Raw genomic sequence first — 18,291 nt, forward strand, 5'->3', positions numbered from 1 at the left:
TAAAGAAAAGGAGAAAACTAGTCTTTGACCCAATCAGCTGCAGATAGCAACTAGCAAGAATGACCAAATGCTTGCATATAAAAACTTGGAAATAGCCGGCTCTAAACCAATTGAAAATTTGATAAAAAGAAGTTATGACAAGAACAACGTTGTAATTAATACATATATGTACACTTATTGTTATTTAAACTCCCATTTTGCACCAAATACGGCTGCTGACCTAGTCTCTGCTCCTCACCCTTAGAACACTACACAAGCTTTCCAATGATTAGTTGCTTTCAAATGTAACTAGAAACAAACAATTTAAAATGTAAACAAATAGATTAAACTTGTCTTAATCTAATGGCAATCTTCCCCTTAGCGATAGCGATATGATTTTTATAACATGTCTTACAAGAATAAACAGATTCTCAAATCCAGGGAAATTCAGTTACTAAAAACCTTCTGAGAACAAAACAGTGCTTCATCTCCTTATATAAGAACCCCCTTAGATCAACGCCTTTTTGCAAGATTATTACAAAGATCAATCAACCATGGAAATAGATTTCCAAGGCCACATCATACTTTTCCTTGTGTGGCTAGTCTCCACAATTCTTGTTCGAATCATACTCACCAAAATTCGAACCAAGCCTCGCCTTCCACCAAGTCCGATGGCCTTACCAATCATTGGACACCTCCACCTCCTGGCTCCGATACCTCACCAAGCTCTTCACAAGCTGTCAAACCGCTATGGATCTTTGATTCACATCTTTCTTGGTTCTGTCCCTTGTGTAGTCGCTTCCTCACCCGACATAGCAAAAGAGTTCCTCAAGACTCATGAAGGGTCTTTTTCCAACAGGCCTTATATTGCTGCTGTTGATTATCTCACATATGGATCAGCTGATTTTTCATTTGCTCCTTATGGACCTTACTGGAAATTCATGAAGAAACTTTGCATGTCTGAGCTTCTTGGTGGAAGAACACTCGATCAACTCCTTCCCGTCAGGCGCGAAGAGTTGACAAGTTTCGTACAGTTGATTCTAAAGAAGGCCAAGGCAGCTGAGGATGTTGATGTCGGAGCAGAGCTTATGACGGTAACAAATAATGTTATATCAAGAATGACTATGGGGCAGAGTTGCTCTGCAAATGAGACAGAGGCTAATGAGATTAGGAAGCTGGTGAAAGCTACAGCTGAGCTTTCGGGGAAGTTTAATCTGTCAGACTTTATTTGGTTTTGTAAGAATTTGGATTTGCAGGGATTTGGTAAAAGACTTAAGGAAGCGCGCGATAGGTTTGATACTATGATGGAGAGGATTATAAAGGAGCATCAAGAGGCAAGGAAGAAGAAGAAGGAGCTTGGTGAGGGTGGTGAGGCAGTTAAGGGTTTCCTTGACATTTTACTTGACATATCAGAAGATGAGACCTCAGAGTTTAGGTTGAGTATGGTAAACATAAAGGCCTTCATCATGGTACATAACTCTGATCTTTGCACACAACTTTCATTGCCTAATATTGCTCATTCCCTGATAGATAATGCCTCTATTTAAGATTGAAGCATTCATTTATTAATTAGTTAAATGGTAAGTGATGTAATAATATCCTAATGATTGACAGAAATATTCGATCCATGGAACTAATGTAACACCAAATCTGTAGATGAAACACTGGTTCAAGTTCAAGAAACTCTGAGTTCATTAAAGCATAAATAATCACTGATTATATGTTGTTAAATTGACTTGGAGCGTAGTTTTGCTTCCCTCTGTACAAGCTCTGTTACAATATGCATGATGCAAGAAGAAGGTTACGTGCATAACCGGCCTACACAAATTCTTTTCCATAAGGCCAGACATTAGCTTGCTTAGGAAAACTTAAAATCACAATAAATTTCTAAATGCTATGAGCATAAGCAAATGAAGCACTTCTTGATTATTAATTAGGCCTTGGATACATGTTCACAGGATATATTTACAGCTGGAACCGACACATCCGCAATCACAACAGAATGGGCACTAGCAGAGCTGATCAACCACCCAGAAGTGATGAAGAAAGCAAGACAAGAAATTGACTCCATGGTTGGAAAGAACAGACTGGTAGAAGAATCAGACATTGCCAACCTTCGCTACCTACAAGCCATAGTGAAAGAGACCTTAAGGCTTCACCCCACAGGCCCATTAATTATGAGAGAGTCAACAGAAGCCTGCAGCATTGGTGGCTATGAGATTCCAGCAAAAACCAGATTGTTTGTCAATGTGTGGGCTATCAACAGAGACCCCAACCACTGGGAGAAGCCATTGGAATTTGAGCCGGAGAGGTTTGTGACTGAAGAGGGAAGTGGGAAGAGCCAGTTGGATGTGAGGGGGCAGCATTTTCATCTATTGCCATTTGGTAGTGGAAGAAGAGGGTGCCCTGGAACCTCACTTGCATTGCAGGTTGTGCAGACAACACTTGCAGCTATGATCCAGTGCTTTGAGTGGAAAGTTGAAGGAGGGAGCAATAATGTTAACATGGAAGAGGCAGCTGGATTAACACTACCAAGGGCTCATCCTTTGGTTTGTGTTCCAGTGGCTAGGCTCAATCCCTTTCCATCTTCTTGATCAGACATTAAGAATCAAATTTAAAGCAGATTAATGTCTACTCGAATATTATATAAGAAAAATACTTGTAACCTACTATTTCTTTTTGCAGAAAAATTACAGTATGACATGTATGTAAAAGCTTTTCTTTTTATATGAGTTATTTTTGCATGACATGGGAAAAACCCCCAAACAAAACAAACTAAGCAGAAGCAGGTGTCATGCGGGGTGTAGCGATCCCAAGGATATCATCAAGAAGGATATTTTCCAGCCAGCTTCGGGCCTCATCAAGGAGACATCCACCTAGCGCTAAGTTATAACACCAATTTGCAATAGCATTTGCAGCATAATTTCTCTGTCTGTATATGTGATGAATGGAGCAGCCTCCAATCTGTGCAATGAGCTCATTGTAATGATGTTTTCATATGCAAGATAGCAGGTCATTTGACCAACACAAGAATGGTATGAACGAAATAAAAAAACTAACGCGCTTGCGCTTCATAAAATAAAGGCCTCTCGCACGCTGGAGCTCGTTGAGAGAGGCTAATTTGATATCAAATGTAGTGTCAGAAAATTTATACCGCGCGAGAGAATAGGCTAGTTTGATATCAAATGTGTTGTCTGAAAATTCATATATATATACATACATACATATATATACATACATATATATATATATACACATACATACATACATATATAGAGTCTTTCTCTTATCCGAATATCCTGATTGTTTAGCATGCGGACCTCAATGTTTCTTCAGTTTTCTCCTCTTATATATGCTGCCAAATCACAAGCCACTACACTGCTATATAAAAATATCCAGTCGGTGCTGTTTCAAATCATTTTTTACAATGAAACACAACTGCAAACATTGGAATCCGCAGACTAAACAATCCGGATGTCCGGATAAGAGAAAAATCCTATATATATCTTTTTATTTTTTTTTAATAATACAAGTGATAGTTTAAACTATACGGGAATGAGGTTTCTTACGCACACATTACCAATATCCCTTGAAGGTTAGAACCTAAAACCACTGACAAGTCAATGACCTTTTTCACTATATTAGACCCCATTGACTCAATATCTTTTTCTTAAAAGAATACAAAGTCTTTCTTAAAAATAATGAGCTAAAGGAATCTTAATCTGTTATTGAAGCCTCCAATGGCAGTAGTATGCAAGTTATTGTAATTTATAAATTCATCTTGTTTTGCACACGTTACTGAAATTATTGTTTTCTGTTTCTCCAAACACGAGCTCTTTGTTTCTGTTTTGATCTCAAGTCGTTCTTATCCATATATTATTTTACCCACTCTATTCCAAGTTCATTATTTTATATAACATGTGTAATTGAGGGCTCAAAGTCTCAATATTAATATATAGGAAATCTAATTCCTCAGGAATTAAACCCCTGCAAATGAATTAGTGTTTTAGCTTCTTATATGAGCAACCCTCAGATCATCATCCTTGTTCCAAGATTGAAGCAAAGATCAATCAACCATGGAAGCAGAATTCCAAGGCTACATTATACTTTTCCTTGTCTCCATAGTTCTGGTTCGAACCATACTCACCAAAATTCAGAACAAACCTCGGCCTCCACCAAGTCCAATGGCCTTACCAGTCATTGGACACCTCCACCTCCTTGCTCCAATTCCTCACAAGCTTTTTACAAGGAGTGTCTTACAATCGAAATATCGATTCAGTCAATTACAATTGACTTCGGTGATCTTCCGAGATTCGATGTTGCAGTGGGCCCGAGCAACGACGATGATGTAGTTATAGAGGAGGATGAGGAGGAGGATTGGGAGACCGAAAGTGATGATAGCGACGATAACGAAAGTTATTATAGTTCAGATGATGAATAATGAATTTTTTTGTAATTTTATTATGCTAGTGTACAGATTTTGTGTAATACAAATGTTTGAATATATGTAGTTGTTATATCCAAACCTTATATATGTGGAGAAATGAAACATTATTAAAATAAATTTAGTTATAAAACATTGGTAAATCAATATATCCAAACCCTTTTAATAATAATTTTTAAATTTATTTTGACAAAACACTTTTAAAAAATGAAAATGATAAACAATCTAACCTAAGGGGGTTGTATCCAATTCTAACTTTGATTGACTTTTCATGAGTTTATGAAAGTTTATCACTTCACTTTATAAAAGAAAAAGAACAAGCGAGTTAGGTCAACGCAACAACAACCGCGTGAGACATTATTAAATAAATTGACATACACAAAAAAATGAAAAATGAAAAAAAAAATTTGTTATAAAACATTGATAAATAAATATATCCAAACCCTTTTCATACAAAGTTTGAAAATTATTGACACCAAACATTTTTAAAAAATGAAAATGATACACAATTTGACCTAAATAAGTAAATGGCGCGAAATCCTTGCGCGACGAATTAATCCTCGTCGCGCATAGTTTGCGCGACCCACAATACACTCGTCGCGTAAAGTTAAAACATTGCGCGACAACCTAATATCCATCACGCGATGAAATTTTGGGCGATGACAGGATACATCTCGTCGTGCAAATATATATTATTTTATAATATAATATATATATATATATACACACATATATATTTGAAATTGACGATCGAGTTAGTTCATTGTATTCATATAGGGTCAAGGAGTGTAGCTGTAAAAAATCATCAAAATCGGAGTTAAAATAACCGTTAAATCATGACTTTTCATTTATAACCGTTGAAAAATTTTGTCCCGTTACTTGATCTCTGAATGTTTTTTTTTTTGATTTTTGGGGTCTAAGAGCTCGAAGTATAAACAAACAAGTTTGATGGCTGGATTACTGAAACTAGTTTGGTAGAATGTGTATGCCATCAAAACCATATATTCACCAACAATGAAGAGTTTGTTTATACTTTCGTTAAATATAACATAAGATTATGTGGTATCCCCCTAGTGTAAACATCTTAAATTGAAGATCAAATTCAGTAATTGTATTCATACAGGGTCAAGAAATATAGCTGTAAAAAACCATCAAAATCGGAGTTAAAATAACCGTTAAATCATGACTTTTCATTTAGAACCGTCGAAAAGTTTTGTCCCGTTACTTGATCTCTAATGTTTGTTTTTTCAGATTTTCGGCATATACGATCTCGAAGTATAAAAAAACAAGTTTGTCGGTTGAATCATTTAAACTAGTTACGGGTTTAGGGTTTCCGCGGTTTCGGGTTTAGGGTTGGCGCGACGAATAACGTTGATTGGTAGCACAAAGTGTGCAGAAAACAGTCTTGCGAGACGAACCTATTACTTCGTCGTCGCGCAATCTCAGTCAGCCCTTTCACCCTCTTCCCCCTTGAACACTTGGTCCAAATTTTTTTCGAGTGTACAGAAAGCAAACTTGTGCGACGCTGTCCCATATTCGTCGCGCAATCTCTCTGCCCCAATAAACCTTACACCCCAAATTTTGGCGGAATTACAACATTGTGCGACGAATAACGTTGATTTGTCGCACAAAGTGTGCAGAAAACAGTCTTGCGCGGCGAACTTATTACTTTGTCGTCGCGCAATCTCAGTCAGCCCTTTCACCCTCTTCCCCCTTGAACACTTGGTCCCAATTTTTTTCAAGTGTATAGAAAGAAGACTTGCGCGACGCTGTCCCATATTTGTCGCGCAATCTCTCTGCTAGGGGTGGGCGCGGTCCGGTTCACACCTCAAATCGGAATCGAAACCGGTATTATTTAACCGGTCCAGTTCGGTTCGGTTTAGGCAAAAAAAATTTCAAAAACCGGCCGGTTCGGTTCTGACCGGTTCCGGTTTTGAACCGGATTATTAATTTAATTTTTTTTGAAAAAAAAAATATTTTTTATTTTTTTAAAAAAATTATAATAAATAACTTATTTTTTTAGCTTAAAAATGAACAAATAATCCAATTCATACATTTAGAAATTTTTTGAAGTTGAACTTGGAAAATTAGTGATTATAAAAGTTAAAATATGACATTAGATTTTAAAAATTTGTAAAAATATAAAATATAAAATATATGACCGGTCCGGTTCGGTCCGGTGTGGAAAGATGTACAACCGGAACCAGAATCGGTTGGAACCGGTTCGGTCCGGTTCCGGTCCGATTTGTTGACTTTTTTGGTCAACCGGTTTTTTTTTTCACCGGTTCGGTTCGATGTTCCGGTTTTCCGGTCCCGATGCCCACCCCTACTCTCTGCCCCCATAAACCCTAAACCTCAAATTTTGGCTGAATTACAACATTGCGCGACAAATAACGTTGATTTGTCGCACAAGGTGTGCAGAAAACAGTCTTGCGCGACAAACTTATTACTTCTTCGTCGCGCAATCTCAGTCAGCCCTTTCACCCTCTTCCCCCTTGAACACTTGGTCCAAATTTTTTTCGAGTGTACAGAAAGCAGACTTGCGCGACGCTGTCCATATTCGTTGCACAATCTCTCTGCCCCAATAAACCCTAAACCCCAAATTTTGGCGGAATTACAACATTGTGCGATGAATACGGGATAGCGTCGCGCAAAGTTTTCACTTTTCTCTCTCCCACTAAACCCTAAGTCCCAAAATTTTGGTGGAATGACAACCTTGAGCGACGAAACACATTTCTATGCGTCGTGTAAAACCGCGCAACCCTACCCTGATACCAACTTTTGGCGGACTCACAATATTGTGGGACGGAAGTTATACTTATGTCGTCGCGCAAGAGTCATTTAAAATATTTTGCGCGACACTTTTATTTATTCGTCGCGCAAAATTGAATAAAATTTCAGAAATGACGCGATGGCCTCCTTCTTCCCCAGTTTCTGATTTTTGCCTTAACTCTCTCTCTCTCTCTCTCTCTCTCTCTCTCCGCCGTCACCTCAGCCCCCTACCCCACTAGAATTTGTACCACGCCGCCACAACCTTGGTACCCCGGAGCTTCCCCGCCGTCACCGTCGAGCCAGCCGCAGGAATTTGCTCGGTTTTCACCGAATCTTCGCCGCCCTCATTCTCTCTCCTCCGGCGACCAAATCCAACACCTGAGGTATGGTTTCTGGACTATTTTTGATGCTTTAGCTGATGGTTGGGTAGGATTTCAGTAATTGTTGCAATAGGGCAATCGATTTTAAACCTTAAGTTTCGGCTGGTTTTTGAATTTCAATTCTGGCCACTTCTGGCCATTTTTCGGGGTAGGTCCGAAAACAATAGTGGCTCCAATTGATGTTTTCAACCTAGGGTGGGAACCTTGGCCCTTAGTTTTTAGAATTTTCCAGTGATTGGTATCGCTTTGGACACCCACGCGATGCAGCGATTGTGGTGGCGCGTGGGATACTGTAGCAGTCATGCATTGGGTCCCAGTGCAATCCCCTACTTGTCACGAGCGCGTAGGTCTTTTCGGATTGGAATTTGGTTACCGTTTGAGTCTCGAACGGATTTTGCCTACTGTGCGATTTCCAGGTTTGTTATGTTCGAACCGTTGGATTGAACTCAAACTCACGTATGGTGTACCTTGTATTTCTAGGATCGTCTAGGATTCGACGGATTGTGGATCGAAATCTTGGATACTCCGAACTCGGAAACCTTAGGTCAAGAATCTTAATAAAATTTTATGTGCTTTCAAATATTCGTATATTTTATTAATTTGTATGTGTATTAATGAAATTGTGAAGATGTCAGACCTGATTAGACGTCGTAGGGCCGTGACGACTACACAGAGTTCGGAGCCCCTGGCTCAGCCGACATCTGCTGCCACTGCGCCAGCACTGATGGACCACTTGGCAGTTGGTCCCGCGGGGTCCCAGGCGCCTGCTTCATCAGCTTCATCAGTGGCGCAGCCTGTTAGCGCCAGGCGGCGTCATCGGCCCGCCAGCACCACCGACACCACATCCACTGATGCGTCGGGGTCACAGCCAGGTATAGATTTCCTTAAACTCCAGTTATTTTTATTTTTATTTTTGTTTTTGTTTTTGTTTTTGTGTGTGTATGTATTTTATAGTTAAATTTGTTATTTATTTAACATTAATGTCATCTTTCTTTGCAGCCAAGAAGAACACCCGAGGGCCGTGTCGGCAGTTGAAGACGGCGAAGGTCACCCGGGTGACCAACAGTCGTATTAACATCGGATACGACGAGTGACATCGGGCTGCACCGACGGCGGAGTTGCATAGCTCCTTGGCCCACGACATTGGTCATGTCGTTCGGAGCCATTGCCCGATGAAATGGAAGTCTTGGAAGGTCATGCCTGACGAGATCAAGACGGAGGTTCGCGGCCAGTTGTCGGTATGTAGGCCTTTTAATTCTTTTTCTTTCAAACTTTATATTTCTATTATTTAAATGTATGTAATTAATTTATTGCAGACGAACTACAACTTGGAGGACCTCGACGACGAGTCGTTGGCGTACGTCAACAGACTCTTCTCTGAGAGGTACAAACAGTGGAAGAGCGACTTGCACCACTATTTTGAGGCGTTTGATGATCCGCAAGTCGCTCTTCAAGAGGGTTGCCCGAAGGAGCTTGAGGGGCGAGAGGATAGTTGGGCGTGGCTCTGGCTCATTTTCAGGCGCCCGCTTTTGTGGTAATTTGTAATATGAATTTCAAATTTATTATATTTTTCTTACTAATGTTTTTTTAATTTTTTATATTTAATTTCAATTTCAACTAATACGTTTTATTTTTTGTATAACAGAATAAAGCCAAAGTCAATAAGGGCAATAGGAAGAAGAAGACTCTTCTCCATCATTCGGGTTCCAGGCCCTTCTCCTATAGGATGGATGCACGGCGACAGGTAATAATAAAATAATTTTTATTTAATTTTTAATATTTCATTATTCTTAATTTATTTTTTCGTACTAATATTTTTCTTCTCTTGTTCAATTTAGGGGGGGTCCAAATTCCCAGAGATCGACGTCTTTGGCGACGTTTATGTTCGACCTGGGAATGAGTTGGCCGAGTCCCTTCATGTAAGTATTATTTCATTTTAATTCTTATGTTACGCATTCAAGTTTAAAGGTTATTATATGAATGTTTTAATTTATATTTTATGTTATGCTAAACAGACGACGATGGTGGAGAGGAGCCAGTTGGTTCTTCAAGAGTCCGCCTCCCAACTTCCTCCCGATACTCCGATCGAGTCTGTGGATCCTCCACAGGATGCTGGGTTTCAGATCTTGACGGAGACATTGGATCAGACTCTAGGGAGGAGACCGGGGACATATTGTCAAGGGATGGGGAATGCCAGGCGGAGGGAACCCAGACCCCGTTCATCAGCGCAGTCAAACAGTCAGGTCACTGCTTTGACAGCACAGGTGGCCACTCTTCAGAGTCAGATGTCGGTCATTCTGCAGTCCCTCGCACAGTCCGGCATTCCAGTCCCGCATTTTGATGTGCCGACCTCCGAGCCCGTCCATCCCGAGCATCCCCACCAGACGACGGCCCCTGTAGACCCCCAGACCTCTGAACCGCATGTGCCAGACGACAATGTAGATTTTGGAACATTATTTGATTAGTTTTTTTATTTTCATAATTATTTTTTAAATATTTCTCTTGCAGCATACATTTATTTTATTTTATATAATAAATGTGTTCTTTACAATTCAATTTTTTTATTGGAATTTCATTTTATTACCAAAAAAAAAAACCAAATTTATTTTTTTATAAAATAAAAAAACAAACGTAATATTAAAATTAAATAATATTTATATATATTAATTTTGCGCAACGAAACCTTTCTCGTCGCGCAAATTCACATTTTACAAAATAAAAATGATACATTTTTTTAAAATACATATAATTTATTCTTGCACGACAAAGTGTTTCGTCGCGCAAAAAGGATATGCGCGACAACTGAAAGGACCCGCCCCGAATTTTCCCAAAACCCGAGACGAACCCTTTGGAATTCCTGACATCACCCCGATACCAGGCCCACTTACTAAAGACCGAGACTTTCTGCCGAAATTTCGGCAGAGTCTCCCCTATAAATTGGACATTTCCCAAAATTTCAACCTGCATATAAACGCATTTAATATCCACAACTGGCAGCATGCACAATATAATTTCATGCAATTCACACAAATGGCCTTCGGCCTTCCAATAATTCTCAACCAACTACCAAACGATTCAAATACAAATTAAGACTAACATTTAGTCTGCGGCTGTACCTAACAACCTTAGGCTGCCTACGTACCCTCATTGAGGGATCAAGCCACACGTAGTTCTCTCACAAAACCTAATTCCGCACTTAGGAGATACCTCATTTCATTTCTCTGTATTCCCCATAATCTCCCCATACGCCGGTACAACCAACGCCACGTATGGGGTCTGTCTCCATGCCGGATAACCTACGCCACGCGAGACCTGCACGTCATATCACATAACTCCCCATACGCCGGTACAACCAACGCCACGTATGGGGCCTGTCCCAACGCCGGATAACCTACGCCACGCGGGACCTCAACATCATATCACAAATCTCCCCATACGCCAGTACAACCAACGCCACGTATGGGGCCTGTCGACACGCCGGATAACCTACGCCACGTGCGACCTCAACACAATACTACAATATCTCCCCATACGCCTGTACAACCAACGCCACGTATGGGGCCTGTCTCAACGCCGGATAACCTACGCCACGTTAGACCTGACTTTCACTTGGTGGTGCTTGTAGTGAAACCAAGATCCAGGGAGGTACCTAAGGTAGTGCGTATAGCACTCCAACTAACATTCTAGACTCTTTTGTACCCTTGTACAAACATATATATATATATATCATTATAATTTAATACTAATATTGCGTAAACCCCAATAATAGTCTAGCACCCGATAATCCTCCTGGGAAGGTGAGATTACTCCGGGAGACTCACGGTCAACTAAGAGTCGAATTACCCTAACCTTGGTCAAACGGGCCCACGGGGACCACGACCTCCAAACTCCGATCCGAAAGTCCCTATGGGTTCTATAAGGTATAGGACACTCGTCCTGCAAGTTTGGTTCAGATCGGACGGTCGGATTGCTCACGATCGCACGATCTGACAATTAATATAAAATATAAACTTTAAATTATTGAATCGAAACATCCGGGGCTCCGATTCACGATCCGTGAATTCCTACACGATCCTAAAATTACCCAGATTAACATATATTAAATTTGGGAACATCCAACGGTCCCAACCTATCGAACCCGGATAACGCCCGATAGGCGATATCCGTTCGATAGTCAAACGATGTCTGAATTGAGATCCGCGAAATCCTACGCGCTCGTGACAACCTAAGGATCTCATCGGGTTAATTTACGTCCTCACCAGACTCGCCCACGCGCCTCCACACGCGCCGGCAGCGCGTGGGTGTGTAGAGTAATTCCGAAAACGGAAAAACTCCACACCCGAGCTCACCCTTCCTACCCTAGCTTCTACTCGAGGTCAGGATCACTTTCTTCAACTACGAGAAGGCCCAATTCGGGCGGCAACTGGCCGGAATTTCATTTTGAAATTCGGCCCAAAACCTAGGTTTTCCTAATCGATTTTCTACACCCAAAATCGATCCAAACCTATAGAACCATCAGCTAGAACTCGTAAAAAGGATGAGAAACCATACCTCAATCACCGAGTTTGGGCGGCGGAGGCGGCGGCGGGACGGCGAGAAAGCTCCGGTTCGAACTAGTCGAGCTCGTGGCCGGAGTTCGTGATTTCCGACGGGGAAAACGGGCAGGTCTTGGTCGGGGCGACGAGACGAGTCGAACGGGACCGGTCTCGTGCCCTGCCGTGGTCAGAGCGGAGAGAGCCGAGGAGAGAGAGAGTGAACGTCGGGGAGAGAGAGATCGCGGGAGAGAGCGAGAGAGAGAGAGAGAGAGAGAGAGAGAGAGAGAGAGAAAACCAGATTTTTATAAAAAAAATCCCATTTCGAAATATTTACGATTGTGCCACTGGATTTCTTTTGACCATATCTCTCTCGTTACAACTCCGATTCGGGCCCACTACGTGTCTATGAACTCATCTCAGCACGACCTATCCAAAAATACAAGTCACGGTCCCAAACTCTCTCCGGTTAAAAATATGACTAAAATACCCTTAAATAATTAATTAATTAATTAAGGGTTAAATTTGGGGAAATTTGGGATCGGGGTGTTACAACAACGGTTTTTCGTCGCACAAAATGTGTACACACGAATTGCCCGACGAAGAACTCTTGGTGCCGCAAATGTCTACGAGACGTATCGAGCGGCGAATATTATCCGTCGTGCATTGTTGTGGCGACGAACCTTCTTTCGTCGCGCATAAGTTCGTGCGAGGAATTGTTGTGTCGTCTCTGAACCTCTTGTGCAACGAAGGGTAACCGTCGCACAATTTTGCGCGACGAATGAAAAAATTAGTCGCGCAAAGTCTTTCTTCACGCTCTTTGCGCGACAGATTGTGCGCGACGAATTTTCTGTCGAGCTTGAATTTGTGCAACTAAATGTAACTCTGCGCGACGAAATTGTCTTCGTCGCACAAATCGTAAAATGTAGTAGTGTCAGATGCTGAGTTATTAGTCACTTTGCAGGATGACATGCCTTCTCATGAACAGTTTTTCATTTGCAAGTTTCTTTTCAACTCACAGCCAAAGGAGAGTTTACCATTGTTTATAGTTTTTGTTTTCTACAACTCATTGTGACGAAGAGGAGAAACGGAAATGCTCTACTGGTGGAGCTCTAGCAACACTTCATTTTCAAATCTTAGGTCTGTCTCTGCTCACTACCACTGTGCCTTGAAGGTTCAAACCTGAGACTATTGGTCTATAAATCAAGGGTCTTTTCTACTATATTAAACTCCGTTGACTCAATATCTCTTTCTTAAAAGAGTATAAAGAGCCAAAGGAGTCTTAATCTGTTATTGAAGCCTCCTATGGCAGTGGTAAGCAAGTAGAGTAATTTATAAATTCATCATGTTTTGCAAATGTTACTAAAATTATTGTTTTTATTTTATTTTTATTATCAAACACGTTTATGTTTTAATGTCAAGTTGCTCTTATCCATATATTATCTTACCCACTCTATTCCACTTAGTAAAGTGGTTCTTCCACCTAGTAAAGTTCATTCTATATATAACAGGGCTCAAAGCCTCAATATTAATATATAGGAAATCTAATTCCTCAGCAGCAACCCTCATATGAGCAACCCTGCAAATGAATTAGTGTTTTAGCTTCTCATATGAGCAACCCTCATATCATCATCTTTGTTCCAAGATTGAAGCAAAGACCAATCAACCATGGAAGCAGATTTCCAAGGCTACATTATACTTTTCCTTGTCTCCATAGTTCTGGTTCGAACCATACTCACCAAAATTCAGAACAAACCTCGGCTTCCACCAAGTCCAATGGCCTTACCAGTCATTGGACATCTCCACCTCCTTGCTCCAATTCCTCACCAAGCTTTTCACAAGCTGTCTAGCCGCTACGGTTCTTTGATACACATCTTTCTTGGTTCTGTTCCTTGTTTAGTCGCTTCGTCACCGGACATGGCCAAAGAGTTCCTCAAGACTCATGAAGGTTCCTTCTCCAACAGGCCTTCTATGGCTGTTGTTGATTACCTCGCATATGGATCATCTGATTTTGCATTTGCTCCTTATGGACCTTACTGGAGATTCATGAAGAAACTATGTGTTTCTGAGCTTCTTGGTGGAAGAACACTGGATCAGCTCCTTCCTGTCCGGCGCGAAGAGTTGACAAGTTTTGTACAATTGATCGGAAATAAGGCCAAGGCAGCTGAGGCTGTTGATGTTGGATCAGCGCTTATGACGATAACGAATAATATCATAACGAGAATGACCATGGGGCAGAGTTGGTCTAAAAATGAAAGAGATGCTGATGTGGTCAGGAAGGTGGTGAAAGCTACTGCTGAGCTTAAAGGGAAGCTTAACTTGTCGGATTTAATTTGGTTTTGTAAGAACTTGGATTTGCAGGGATTTGGGAAAAGGGTTAAGGAATTGCGTGATACGTTCAATACTATGATGGAGAGGGTTATAGAGGAGCACCAAGAGGCAAGGAAGAAAAGGAAGGAACTTGGTGAAGGTGGTGATGGAGTTAAGGATTTGCTTGACATTTTACTCGACATATCCGAAGATGAGACCTCAGAGTTTAGATTGAGTAGAATAAACATAAAGGCCTTCATTATGGTACATACCTCTGATCTTGACACAAAACTTCACTATCTGTTATTCATTTCTTGCTAATGAAGGATTCATTCTTTCATTCATATTATAGTATTTGTTAAAGGACAAGAGTCATGCTAAAACTCTCAGGTCATTGCATTAAGCTCCTAATGATTGGCATTGTCAAAACTATCAAATTAATGTAACACCAGATCTGTAGATGAAATAGTACTTGAAGAAATCCTTTTCTTCTCTGCTCCTGAAAATGTATATGCTCAAAGCATTACTGTTTTTACTGATTGAAATAGATTGATTATTTCTAAGTGCTATGATGAGCATATGCAAATCAAGAAATTCTTGGTTATTAATTAGTATTGGGTACATTTTCACAGAATATATTTGCTGCTGGGACGGATACATCCGCAATTACGACAGAATGGGCACTAGCAGAGCTGATCAACCACCCAGAAGTGATGAAGAAAGCAAGACAAGAAATTGACTCCATAGTTGGCAAAAACAGACTCATACAAGAATCAGACATTTCCAACCTTCCTTACCTACAAGCCATAATGAAAGAGACCCTACGGCTTCACCCTACAAGCCCATTAATTGCCAGAGAGTCAACTGAAGCCTGCAACATTGTTGGCTATGAGATTCCAGCAAAAACCAGATTGTATGTGAATGTGTGGGCTATCAACAGAGACCCGAACCACTGGGAGAAGCCATTGGAGTTCGAGCCGGAGAGGTTTATGACTGAAGAGGGAAGTCTGAAAAGCCAGTTAGATATGAGGGGACAACATTTCCATATGTTGCCATTTGGTAGTGGCAGAAGAAGGTGCCCTGGAACCTCACTTGCACTAGCGGTTGTTCAGCCAACACTCGCTGCTATGATTCAGTGCTTTGAATGGAAACTTGATGGAGTAAATGGTAGTGGTATTGCTGACATGGAAGAGGGACCTGGCTTAACACTTCCAAGGGCTCATCCCTTAGTTTGTGTTCCAGTGGCTAGGCTCAATCCCTTTTTGTCTTGTTGATCAAAGATCAATTAATGTTATGGCAAAAATGTTTTCACAAGCTTGACCAAATGAAGATTTTGGGATATTACTGCATTCCCACTTTTTAAATAGATGAGGTGAAAAATTCAAACACTCTTCTCAAATACTGTGTGGTTCTTCTTTTATTTCCCTTTCTTACCCTTTCGAGTTTTGATCTTTCCCTTTTATTGGTCTGAGCTGACATGATTGATCTTAGATGTTAAGAAATACCACATGAATGAATGGTGGGAGATTAATGTGATCTTGAATCTAATCTATCAAGTAATTGGGGCTTCCCTCATACATATACCTTTCTCTCCTACTGCAGGCTTCCAGCCAGGTCCACCGACCCAATGTGCAGTTTGGCAATAATGCAAATTTGGAATATTGCATTCAGTCCCTGGTGGGAGACCATAATTTAAGGCAACACAATAAGATAAGATTATAAAATGAAAAGTGGAATTCACAATAAGGGAATAACTTTGGGAAAGAAAAAAAAAATTGAAGATGCAGCTTAAGATCTGTGTAGTCTGTGGGACAAATATGCAAAGGCTAAAATGTAATGCCACTTGCCACACAACCTAATAATTGATCATGATGATGAGACCAAAAAAAAAAAAAAAAAAGATCATGATGACAAGTTGCAACAAGGGAATTTATTATTTTTATTTATATTTTAAACAACAAGGGATCTTTTTCATTAACAAATCTATGGAGTTTTTTTCATCATGGTGTGTAGTCTTTGCAAACACAATTTAATACCAACATAGACTTCTCAACAGCGTCTAGTCTAATAGAAAAGGGTCTTGACTTGCAGATAAAAATGAGTAACTTCAACCAATTGAAAGATCCAACATGTATATGACACGGTCAACTAACATGAATAATGAATGAATTAGGTTAGAGCATGTCTAATGCAAGGGCAAGAAGTAAGGGGCTAGGTGTTGTTTTAGTCCCTCAAAATGGTTCTATTCACAAAATCTAACCTCTCAAATTTTTTGTGGTTCTAGTGGTGATGAAGGTTTAGGGGCTAGGGGCTAAAACTCAAAATTTCTTACGTTAGTTTATTATTATTATTTTATTTATAATAAATAAATAAAAATCAAAGCATAAGAAAAGCAACACAAAAATTTATTTTTGGAAACAATTTTGAGCCATAATTTAGAACAACAATTTTGAGCAAAATGAAAAAAGACAAACACTTATTTTTTTCTTTTTCATTTAATTTTGTACTTACTAAGACAGCAATATCCATGCCTTTGGTACACATGCTCAACTAGATCATTTTAGAGACTATCATGAACATAATCAACCTAATTTGTGCATAACGATCCATAAAGCCGCCAAGATTTTGTCCGTCTCACCCACTGGCTCGAGTTCTTCATGACAGGACCCGACCCAATTTCCACTTTGGAATTCGAGCCAAGTCCTGTGCGTGTCCGACACCTGGCGAATGTCCGGCACAAATGACCTTTTTACCCTTCTTATTTCAATATCGCTTTAAAATTTCCTTAGACTTCTACCGAAAATTCGGCAGAGTCTCCCCTGTATTTTGACTAATCCCAAAGTTTTCCACCTGTTAAACAAGCTAATAATTCTTCACCAACTGCCAGAATAGTCAATCAACCAATTTCAACTCTAATCACTACATTTCCATCTGGATATCGGAGCGTTCTCTGAGTCCCTCAGGGTTGTGAGGATTTCTACAATACCATACCTGGTTTGAGACATGGAAGCTAAGAATGGCCCGGTGGTGGATCCCGCGTACTTCTATGGCCAGGGGGCGAAAAACATGTTGGAAATGTGAGTGGACAAAAATAATGTTCTTCAAAACAATTTTCATAACATAATATCCCCCATTGTAAAAAGAAAATTTAGCTAAATAAAATTGAATACGTACTTTCTGTATCAGGCATATTCAACTCAAGGCATTCTATATCAGTCATATTCAAGCACGAAAGTTTCATACAAAACCACTGAAATCAAAGCTTTCATAAAAGTGCTGAAATCAAACGTGTATAAAAACTCTGTACTCAAAACTTGCATAACTGAACAAATATAAAGGTATCTATGCCTGAAAAATCAGAAAAACTGATTTAAAATAACTGAAAATCATAATTTAATAAAAGAAACTCAAAATCCTTTGAAAATACCACCAGTTTGTACCCCTGTCTTTTCCGTCAATTCCCTGGTAGGTCTCGGGCGTCACACAGGCTCCCCGAGCCGCAAACTGGCGAAATCAGGGGACTATGATCAGCCTGTCCTGCCGGCAGATTCCTCGATGACACCAAGTCAGCTCGAGTCGCTCTGGCAGGATGCAGAGGACCGTAGTCAGCCTGATCCGCAATCCTGGCAGGTCTCGGGGACACAGAGTCAGCCGAGCCGCAATCCTGGCAGGTCTCGGGACACCAAGCCTGCCGAGCCGCAAATCCTGGCACTCACGGTTCGAGCGTCCCCGAAACTCGTGAGGCAAAGTCAAGTGCACTGACTGAACTATAATCAGACTGGATGTCCGTAGACATCGGTCCGACTCTGGGTAATCACTATAAAGAAAATGGGTACGAGGTGGGTTTAAAATAAAAGCCTTTAGAAAAATCTGA

The 18,291-nt window shown here is 40.5% G+C and overlaps 2 protein-coding genes across 2 annotated transcripts; both read left to right on the forward strand.

Moving 5' to 3' along the window:
* Positions 1-533: 533 nt before the first annotated feature.
* LOC117635855 (cytochrome P450 93A3-like) lies at positions 534-2,573 on the forward strand. The gene is made up of 2 exons (XM_034370228.1): positions 534-1,448; positions 1,938-2,573. Exons 1-2 carry the CDS (start codon positions 534-536, stop codon positions 2,571-2,573), a joined length of 1,551 nt encoding a protein of 516 aa, XP_034226119.1.
* Positions 2,574-13,637: 11,064 nt separating this feature from the next.
* LOC117634650 (cytochrome P450 93A3-like) lies at positions 13,638-15,731 on the forward strand. The gene is made up of 2 exons (XM_034368832.1): positions 13,638-14,681; positions 15,050-15,731. Exons 1-2 carry the CDS (start codon positions 13,776-13,778, stop codon positions 15,689-15,691), a joined length of 1,548 nt encoding a protein of 515 aa, XP_034224723.1. The 5' UTR covers positions 13,638-13,775; the 3' UTR covers positions 15,692-15,731.
* Positions 15,732-18,291: the final 2,560 nt, after the last annotated feature.

This window comes from Prunus dulcis, chromosome 7 (genome assembly GCF_902201215.1).
Source record: "Prunus dulcis chromosome 7, ALMONDv2, whole genome shotgun sequence".
Taxonomy (NCBI): domain Eukaryota; kingdom Viridiplantae; phylum Streptophyta; class Magnoliopsida; order Rosales; family Rosaceae; genus Prunus; species Prunus dulcis.